Source organism: Paramormyrops kingsleyae, chromosome 9 (genome assembly GCF_048594095.1).
Source record: "Paramormyrops kingsleyae isolate MSU_618 chromosome 9, PKINGS_0.4, whole genome shotgun sequence".
Taxonomy (NCBI): Eukaryota; Metazoa; Chordata; class Actinopteri; order Osteoglossiformes; family Mormyridae; genus Paramormyrops; species Paramormyrops kingsleyae.
In genome coordinates, this window is record NC_132805.1 from 9,769,856 (window position 1) to 9,780,148 (window position 10,293).

At 42.8% G+C, this 10,293-nt stretch overlaps 2 protein-coding genes and 1 long non-coding RNA gene across 3 annotated transcripts; 2 read left to right on the forward strand and 1 right to left on the reverse strand.

Moving 5' to 3' along the window:
- The first annotated feature begins 153 nt into the window (after positions 1-153).
- Positions 154-3,444, forward strand: ggctb (gamma-glutamylcyclotransferase b). Its single transcript, XM_023821185.2, has 4 exons — positions 154-464; positions 1,468-1,613; positions 1,870-2,002; positions 3,079-3,444. The coding sequence occupies exons 1-4, from the start codon at positions 294-296 to the stop codon at positions 3,238-3,240; spliced, it is 612 nt and encodes a 203-aa protein (XP_023676953.1). The 5' UTR covers positions 154-293; the 3' UTR covers positions 3,241-3,444.
- On the reverse strand, positions 349-2,631 carry LOC111848850 (uncharacterized). Its single transcript, XR_002839404.2, has 3 exons — positions 2,514-2,631; positions 1,997-2,068; positions 349-483 (listed from the first exon to the last, which is right to left on the reverse strand). It is a non-coding gene; the product is annotated as an uncharacterized lncRNA (long non-coding RNA).
- A 340-nt stretch (positions 3,445-3,784) lies between the features above and the next one.
- On the forward strand, positions 3,785-6,767 carry LOC111848848 (gamma-glutamylcyclotransferase-like). Its single transcript, XM_023821184.2, has 4 exons — positions 3,785-4,057; positions 4,947-5,098; positions 5,526-5,658; positions 6,303-6,767. The coding sequence occupies exons 1-4, from the start codon at positions 3,851-3,853 to the stop codon at positions 6,459-6,461; spliced, it is 651 nt and encodes a 216-aa protein (XP_023676952.1). The 5' UTR covers positions 3,785-3,850; the 3' UTR covers positions 6,462-6,767.
- The last annotated feature ends 3,526 nt before the right edge of the window (positions 6,768-10,293 follow it).

The following is a 10,293-nucleotide window of genomic DNA, read 5'->3' on the forward strand; positions in this document are numbered from 1 at the left end:
GAAACTTAAAACCCAAATGCTAATTGAACGTGAGGTGTGAACATCACTGCTATGAGGTTGTACAGAATGTAATAGCAAGCTTGTGGGCACTAGAGGTCACCGTTGAGCTACCGGGAAGAGGCCTGGCAGGATTTGTGCGAGAATGAGGCCTGGTGTAAAAGCCCTTGGGGGGGCGGCACTGCTAACATTCTGTCTGACCAAAGCTCATTCTCCCCCCCAGCCGCCAGCGATTCACGCTTCTCTCCGCCGGCCTGCCTCCACGCCGCTGCTGAGCGTGCTGCCGCTGCATTCTCATGCTCCTCTTCTCCCTGTTCCTCCATTTCCTCTTCCTGTTCCCCTCAGAAGCTGCTGACAGCATGAACCAGGCATCCTTCCTGTACTTTGCCTATGGAAGCAACCTGCTGAAGGAGAGGCTGCAGCTGGAGAATCCCTCCGCCAAAGCGCTCTGCGTGGCCCGGCTAACGGTACGTCACCCCTGGCTTCCTGTAAAGCAGACGAGCAGCTGTCAGGATGCTACCAGACACCTTTCCTCGTGCTTCTTCGAAGACCTCTAGACTGCAGCCCTCTACACTGTTATTATTTTTATTACTCTTAACGGCTGTAACCCTAACAGTGCAGCCTATAAAAATGTCACTCGCAGGACTATTAAAATTGTTACTGTGTAGAATGCCACTGCTCAGACTGTAACTGTTACTGTTTCGTCTGTCTGTTTATGACTGTAATCAGTAGGAGTCATTCTGCTAAGACTGCAACTTGTAAGACTCTTACTATGAGTTCTGGGTACAGTTGGGACTATATGTTCTACAACTATGATTGTTTTCATGCTACATGTCTGGTAGAACTCTTACCTCTAGTATTTCAACTTATTTCTGTTAAATATTTTACATTATTCGGATATTACCAATAGGACTGAAACTGTTAAAGCTGTCTCCATTAAGGCTATACCTTTTAGCATTGTATGAAGGCCAAGGTTCGGACTGTAACAACTAAAATGTCACCCAACGATCGACGAAGTGGTTAGTCTCATCGCTGAGCTGCGACTATTAGAACTGTCACTGTCAGCATTCTGCCAACCCAAGCATTTTGAGAGACAGTAATGTGATGCTTCCAAACAATGTGCTTTTAGGTGAGTTTGAGCAGAGTGACAGCTTTGCTGGACATTGTCTTTATGGTGAGGAGAGCCCCCTGCTACACGTTCACTGCTAAAAGAATGAAAACCATATTCTGAGTCTGGCAGCTACAGCTGGAACTACAGCTGTGTTTTGCAGGACTAGGAAAAAAATGGCCCTTTGTCTCTGACACAGAAACACAATAATGCACCATGGCTCCTCTCTGAGAGTTCATGCCACATGGCCGTACAGATCCGCAATAATCCAGAATGTAACAGAAACAATTCGGTGAATTACTCAAATAGGCCTTCCAGTCTACAGAAAATACATCACTTTTCTCCTTCCCCTTTCTTTCCAGGACCATAAGCTGGTGTTTGGGAATCACCGGGGGTTGCCAAGCAACCGCTGGCATGGGGGCGTGGCCACCATTGAGCACAGTTCCGGGGAAGATGTGTTGGGTGTGGTGTGGGAAATGAACATTGATGACCTTGAATCCCTGGATAGGCAAGAATGCTCTTAATGTGTGCTTAATCGACCCGGTGACAGGGATTTGTAATCCTGGCCCCCGAAGATGTGTTAAATCTGCAGCAGCTTGCAGCATATAAGTAAAGTGAACCTTAGTGCATTAATGACATTGTTAATGGGAATATACAGAATGTGATGATATTCCTTAACTGATAAGTGAAAGGTAATGTAAGACAGTGTTATATTTCATGAGTGACACAGGGGCAGTATTTGTATGTCCTCTCTACCTCACCAGACAGGAGAACGTGAGGTCCGGCATCTACAGCCCTGTGGAGGTATCAGTATGGGCAGCCGGACAGAAGATCACGTGTCGTACCTACATCATGAACAGCTGTGTGTACGCCTCGCCGTCTCCACAGTACCTGAAGGTGTGGCACTCCCTCTCCTGTCCAATACTCCTCCATAACTTTATCGCTTCCTTTTCTTCAGGACGCCTGAAGTGAACGCGGAGAGACGCTTTGCATCAGGCGGTGAATAACAAATACTGAGTGTTTATTTGGAATGCAAAGAAAGAAAAATACACAAACCAAGAAAAAAAAAAAAACAAAAAACATTTTTTTAAAGCAGTTTAAGAATTGTAAAAGGCTTTGGGATTCTTGTAACCTTTATACAAGACAGCATGATTCTAATAACAAAAGGAAGATGGGCAGATGAAATGGAAATTAAATTAAATTGAATTAAATATCAATTTACTGCCAAGTTCATGTTGAAGGAAATATTTTCCCAAACAATAAGAAACATTTTACATTGTGTTGTTGTGCTCTTCTGTACATGAACAGCAAGGTGTTTTGAGTTACCATCATTTAAATGAACTGGTAAACTAAACAAATTATTCAAATCAGATGACTGGCTGCTCTCAGCAAGACATTATGACATCACCTGGGCTGGATGGCTGCGTGTGGCTCTCCTGTGTATGGCTCTCCTGATCCTGACAATCCATTGTGAGGCTGAGATAATGGTTTCCGTGGCAGCTCGTTTAGGGTTTTGGAAGCTATTGAATACAATTATGTTCGCAGGCCCTGCATCCTGCCTGCTCCGAAGAATCTGGAATATGCCTTCCATATTTTGTCAATGATAGACACTTGGCACTTGGGTTTGATTGAAGATAAATATGTCAATTGCTTGTCTGCTTGTCTTTGTGAAGTTTCAGGATGATTCTGCACCAGTTTTGAGGGTTAACAATTACAGTAATAATTGTCCCCTGCTGTAAACGTCAGTTGCCTCACGGTAGTACTGTAGCCACATACATAAAGAGTTTTGGTTTTACCAATGGTAAAAAATTGTCAATAAATATTGTACAAATATGTCCCTGGGGTTGGGGAGGGGTCACTAAAAATTACCATCTTATTTTAAGGGGACAGCCAGGTGCAAATTTCCTCAATTAGGAGTCTCAGGGTCCTCTTGTGGGAGTTGATTCATCTCTACCTGGTTTCCACTCTTCCAGGTGATCGTTATGGGCGCAGAGCAGAATGGTTTACCGGAAGACTATCAGAAAAAACTAAGGTCCATTCAGACAAATAACTATGAAGGCACCCTAGTTGTGATGGATGAACTGGAGAAAGCCGTCAAGAAGTCCAGGAAAAAAGCCAATCATCAGTCTGACTAGCAATGACTTTTCTGTGCACCCCTTCACATAGGCCTTGGTTGTTTTAACCATGGTACGGACCAGTTATATACAAGTGGGCATCTGTCTGCAAGACCCGCAATAGATGTTATCCCAAAATTGTTTGTCCACATTATGGGAGGAAATAAAACTGCATTTGTTGATTTTAGTGTAAGTCAGATAGATAAATAATTATCTGAAAACTTATTTCCGCGTGTTCGCCATTTGTCTGGTACTTGCACCACACTCTTAAAGGCCTAAATGTAAGTTTAAACAGATATTTTAGATTAGGTCTATCTTGCTACCAAAAACAAGAAAGGAATATAGAAGTTACATAATTCATGTATATATTTCGTTTTATTTAGAAACATTTCAAAATAGAGTTAAAACATGTATAATATATTGGTTAATATAGGCCTATTTAGTTTAATCATCACTAAGCACAGCTGAAATGTAAATATTTTCCTTCATTCATTTCCCTAAACAAATGTAATTTGTTAAACAAAAACTCAAAGGCAAAACGGGACAGGCTGAGTTTAAAGGGCAAAGTCAGCTGGGTTCAGCCTCAGACCGAAGGCAGCGCGCCGCACATTGACACTCAGCTCGTCCTAGGATGGCACCTTTGTTTGCGTGTGGATTGCTTTTGTTAAGTTTGCTTCAGAAAGAGGTGCAGTCGACAAAACACAACAAAACAGTCACAGCACACTCGACGAATGGCAACGGATACTTTATGTACTTCGCGTACGCGAGTAATTTACTAAAGGAAAGGCTTCGCCTTAACAGCCCTTCTGCGGTCTTTAATAGCACCGGGAAGATTAAGGTAGGCAAGAGCTGCTTTCATGTCTATTTTCATGTTTTCTAAACCTAATTAGCTTATTCTTTTAATCCATGCAAGATTTATTAGGCTATTTAAAACATTTGTTATTTTGGGAGAAAAAAGGCAGTCTGCCTTCAGATATTCCTGCAGTTTGAATAATAATATATAACAACGAATAAGAGAATAATTTTGCCACTAGTTTTCTCGTATTTTTAAGCTTAAGTCTTTAAGTAGCTGGTGTTAAAAAAAGCAAGGCAAAGCTTGTAATGCTAAACCTATTAATATGAATGTAAATTCAATGCATTTAAAATATAAAAATAAGTTAATCACTTTGCAGAACGGAGCGATTTGTTCATAACGAAGATCACAGCATTGCCAGGCTCCCAGAGTTACTTATGGATTTTCGGTTGTTTGCTGTCCATGAACTCACGAGGGCTTGTGATTTAAATATTGTTTACCGATGTACTGACTTCGCCCATAACATGATGATTAATAGGCAGTAATTACGTTTGGGAGAATGATAACTATTATAAATTCATTATGTTTACCAGTTTACCTAAACCTGTATTTCGTGTGACGTAAATAATGCACGTTTCACATAGTCGTAATAATAGGTTTATTGTTTGTAGTGAACATGACACTGTTGAAACATGAGATCAGGTAAATCGATTTTAAAGATATTCTTATGTTGAGGCTGAACCGAACCCCGCCCTACGAGCAATTAACAGCTAGTTCCACTTAATATTATTTATTGAGCCAGACGCTTTTGTCATAAGACCTCTGCAGCTTAGTGTGTCGGATCTGGCCAACCAGGACCGTAATTGGGGAACCCAGCATTACCGTAACTAACATCCTTCAGGTAACTATGATTCTGTTTTCCTTGGTGTTTCAGGGTTATGCCTTAAAGTTTGGGCTTTGGGGTGAACTGATGGAAAATGAGACTGCATGGCAAGGCGGGGTGGCCACAATCAAAGAGCAGAAGGACAGTGAAGTCTGGGGAGTTGTCTGGAAGATTAGCAGTGAGGATCGCAGAAACCTGGACAAGTAGGTGACCTGGACGGGGGGGGGGGCTGTGCTCTTGGTTCTCTAGGAACCAAGTTGCCAGAGGTCCTTCTCCAAACAACGGCAGAGGAGTGCTCCAAGAACATAGCAACCCGTCAGTAACACGCCCGGAGATCACTGAAATTCATCTTAATCTTAATCTTAAACTTGGCCTGGGCTCCGCTTGGGCTTCAACCGGTGTAAAACTGCTACAGAGCCAGTGACCAAATGTATTTTCCTTCCTAAACCATTTTAGAATACAAAAAACAAATACAGATGTCCCGCTGTTCACTGGAACAGACAGTGAAGTCAACAATATTTGGAGAGCCAGGTCCCTATTAGTGCTTATGTCATAGGGAGATCTCTAAGGCCTCAGGTGAAAAACACTCTCTTGAAACATGCGTATGACTTGGTGGTTGTGTGCTTCAAGGCAGGAAGGTGTGGACCGTGGTCTGTACCGCCCCCTGGAGGTGAATGTGAACACAACCTATGGAGAGATCCTGTGTCATGCATACCAAATGAATAACTTCACATCTAAGCTTGCCTCACCTCAGTACAAGCAGGTACTGTATGCCTGTTCTGGCACTGCCAGACACCTTTCAGAATATCACACCTGATACATAAATAAAAGACATGACAAATGACATTGATCTCTGGTCTTTTTCCCTCATTGTTAATGTTAAATAAAAAAAATGCATAGAATGCAAGTTTACAAACTAAGCAGTTGTCAGTGTATTTGAACTGATTTTTCTCCATTGTGTTAGAGTGATAGCACCCCAAACTTGCAGGCTTGATTTCCGCTCGCACCTCTGTGTACGAGGTTTATGTGTTTTCCCTGTGGTTGTGCAACTTTACTCAGGGTACTCCAATTTTTTTTTCTAAAAATGTGTCATCTGCATTTAACCAATGCATGATATCGTGATATAGCAGGGGGCAGCTGTTTCAGCACCAAGGGAGTGGTACCTTGGCGGTCGAGGATTCAAACCAGCAATCTTTTAAGTACACGTGCTCTTCCCTAACCGTTAGGCTACCACTGCCCATTTTTAAGTGCATCACCTTCTATAAATTACAGGTGTCCACGTCCTTATGTCCTGTGTTTCCTGGGAAAGCCACCCAAGTTCATTTTGACACTGTATGGGATAAGCCATTCTGAATGATGCCCGCCTATGTCATGTTGAATGTTTGTGTGTTTTAATAACTTTCACAGGTCATATGCATGGGAGCTGAGCAGAACGGCTTACCCCCGGATTACATAAGGGAACTTCACGCCCTGGAGACCAACAACAACAATAGCACCTCCATGCTGAATACAATCTTTGCTGCAAAGCACCGTGAGAAAATCCCATCTCACGTAGGTCAACCTTGATGACTGCCAGTGTCACTGCTGTATAGGACAGGAAGGCAGAATACAGAAAATGGTAACTTTGCATTAACCCCGTCTAACAGGTATAATTCCTTCATAATGGTTTTCACTTGGAGTGTGCAATGCAAGTGTAGTTATGAAGCCAGAAAAATCTGCTGTATTTTTGTACTAATCATATGAGACTATTAATCATTATGTGAAAGGGAGCTGGTTAAAAGCTGGATATTACTGAAATTAAATCATAATCATAATCAGTATAATTTTTTGCGAGCTTATGTTTCAGTTATTCATTAAAACATTGACTGATTATTACTGTGTCTGGAGTTTGTGTTCTTCCTGTGGTTGAGTATATTTTCTCTGGGTACTCCAGGTTCTTCCAAATTCCGGTGAATTTGTGTTAGCCACAGGCTGTTGCTTTATGGTATGTGCTTCCAAGGACAGGTTATAGGATCAGGACAGCCTAGTACCGCATCGAAGGGGGGTAGACAACCCTAACCCAGGAATGCTGGTATCCAGCAGGTTTTCTGTCTTACCTGAGGAGTTACTATCTGCCTGAGATCAGGATCAGGGTCGCCTACCCCTGGGATAGGTGGTTATGGGTAGATGGATTATGTTACTGATTTTTGTTAATTTGTTTAAAATAAATAACATTATGTGAATATTTAGATGTGCCCTACACTCTGTAAGCTGAACTTACATATTCCTCTGGAAAGTCTGGTTGCACTTCACCAACCAAAAACATACAATTCATGAGAAGAAGTGGTTTCCAAGGGTACTTTAAGGTAAGACAATACAAACTTCATTGATCCCAGGGGAACATTTTTGAAAAATTGTTTCTGTCTAATTTCGAACCTGGCTTTAGTGGGGCAGGGAGGGGCTAATTTTACAGAACCGATACTATCACACTGCAGGTGCAATTAAAATGAAACACAATCACATAAGCAGGCTTCAGCTTTTTAAATAAGTCAGCCTCAAAAATTCTGGTGAAATCCCAGGTACCTTGGAAAATTTGCAAAAATAACCTCTAAAATGACTTTAAAGGATAAACTGAATACCGAAGCCACAACCATACATAGTATCTGTTGATTATTACCATGCAGAATATGTAACCTTTAGTCTTTAGATTATACTGTCTTCCTAAATCCTCAGCAAATGCAATTGGCTATGGGGGGCGTTTTGTGACGATATTCAACAAATTAATATGTCATGTAAAATATATTTTATTCTTTCATCCTGGACAGTGGCTCTCACGCTCACTAGTCCTCGCCCTCCTTCCTTACGGCTAGTGTACAGTCTCAGGGTACTGGACTTGGGATGGAACCCTCCATGCATGGTTAGGAGCTTCCGTGTCTTAACATCTGTGGTCTGTATTTCTTCCTTCGGCCAGCTTGTTACTCCTGCAGGGTATCTGATTACTGGCAGGGCGTAGCTGTTTATTGCCCGGATCTTCTTCTTGCCATTGAGCTGACTTCTTAGGACTTGCCTTACTCTTTGTAGGTATTTGGCATCAGAGAGGGGGGTGAAGCCCATGGCGAGGCTCCCATGCTATGGGAGGAAGGAGCCCCAGCACACTTACCTGGTCCAAGTGCGCCTGGCCCCCCGGCACAATGGCTGGAGTGAGGGGGAGACGGTGCTGCACTTGGTGTTGGCACTGGAGGGGGGGACACTCCAAGCTCTCCTCAGCCTGAACCCCAATGAGCAGCTAAAATCTCGCCGCCCCGGGGGGAGGTGCTGGAGGGGGGGTCTGTGGAGGCGGAGAGGGCAGAGCTGGCAAACCAGCAAAGGTGGGATGGTGAGACCCTGGGGGTGTTTCGGGCGAACCTCCACATCCCTGCGTGGAGGGGCTACCTGGACTCCCCCGGCGCCGTACAGTAAGCGCTGGCTCAGTGTGCATTTATCAAGGCATTAACGCCTGAGCGGCTGGACCAGCATATCCAATCGCGGGTGCCGGCCACACTCGCCGAGGCCTTGGTGGAGCTGGAGAGAGCCGTGGAAATTCTGTCCCCACTTGCAACATCGTGCTGGTCGCCAGCCACACTGTGCAGAAGCTGCACCGAGCAGCAACCAGGAAACGGCAGGTGGGTGGTGCTGTGAGGGAGGCACCGCCCACAAGGTATGCCAGTCTAACCTCAACAGCCGCACCTAGAGTGGGCCAGCTGGGTGAGGCTACGGGCTTGTATGTTGACCACCTGGTAGCTGAGACATTCTGCCGAGTCCTGGTGGACTTGGGTCCACTATCATCCTGATCCACCCGGCCGTGTTACCAGGTACCGGCGGAGCTGCACCAGCTGGCTGGGAGATGAAACCAATGTGTTTCAAACCAAACCAAACCAAAGTTTCTCACCTGTGCTCTTGACAAAATGTCTGAACTACTGATGTCACCGTGTACCTGCTTAGGTTAGGCTGATGTCACCGTGTACCTGCTTAGGTTAGGCTGATGTCACCGTGTACCTGCTTAGGTTAGGCTGATGTCACCGTGTACCTGCTTAGGTTAGGCTGTACTCAGTCCAGCCTCCCTCAATGGTAGGCCGTGGTTTATTGTATGGTGTAGCATGAATTTTATTAGACAGATTTGGTTGTCGTTTTCTTTGTGCACGTCCTACCCCTCCTCCAGCTCTTCCTCTTCCTTGTTCTCTCTGGATTCCTCCTTTCATCCGCACTCTTCCTCTGACACCGTCCCTTTTTGTTGAAGACAGGTGACCTGTTGCCTTTTTATAGTGCTTGTAAACCTGATTGGTGTGTCTATAATTATGCACCTGTGTGTGTGCACACCTGCTGGCTGTGTTTAACCAATTGGATCATGGGTGTGTTCACTCGAAAGCTTTTGCTTTGAAATTTCAAGGAAGTGACATCATGATATATTTCTGTGTCAAATGTATACAAGTGTGTTTAGTGTTTTGCAAATCACATTGTGTACTGTTTTGCAAAAAGTGTGAAGCTGACAATGTGCTTATAGTTGTGCAAATCTGGGCTGGTGTTGAGTGTCAGGTTTTGCTCATTTTGGGGAAATTTTAATTGTACTGTGTAAGCAGTCATAAAAAAAACTAATAGTGTAGAAAATAGACCCTTGGATTTTATTTTATTTACTATTTTTATTTAATTACTGCTCTGAAAAATTCATTATGTTATTTTTTATTTTCATTATTATCATTTTTAATTTTAATTTCTCAGATTAAGTTTGAAAAGAATAGAGGAGAAGACAAAGTGTTTGATGGATGTTGAACATTTCAATCAAAATGAATTAATTTAAACAGATAATATGGTGGTTTTTGCTGCTATAATTAGCAACTTTCCAGACTCAACAGACTAAGTGCAACCACACACCGCAGTCAACATAAATGCAAAAATTTAAATGTTTCTGAGTGTTTATTAGTCCTGCCAATAGATAGAAACGAACTGGCTGGGTAATCTCGTGATTTTCTATAAGCAACACTGCTCCCTGCTCGATGTCTCTCACTTTCAAGTTTGTTTCGGTTTGCACTATTCGTATCAGCTCATATCAATGTTTAATTCATAATCAAAAAGTTGAAAAATGTCACTGTATACTTGTGTAGGTCATTGACACGACACACTTAGGTAGAAATTAAATACATAGAGGCGTAACCCTTGTGTGAGCCTACTGTATGGTAAGAGAAAAATAGACAATAATTTATTATAACACATTTATAAGCGAGGGATTTTAAATAAACTAATTTAATTAACTGTCAATAGCGATTTATCTTTTATGCTGTTACCTGAATTTGCGAGAAAATTAGCGAGTCAAACTTATATCACTGGATCTGGTGGTAAATGAAGCAAATCAGCTAACATGACAAATCCCAAATTAAACCATGGG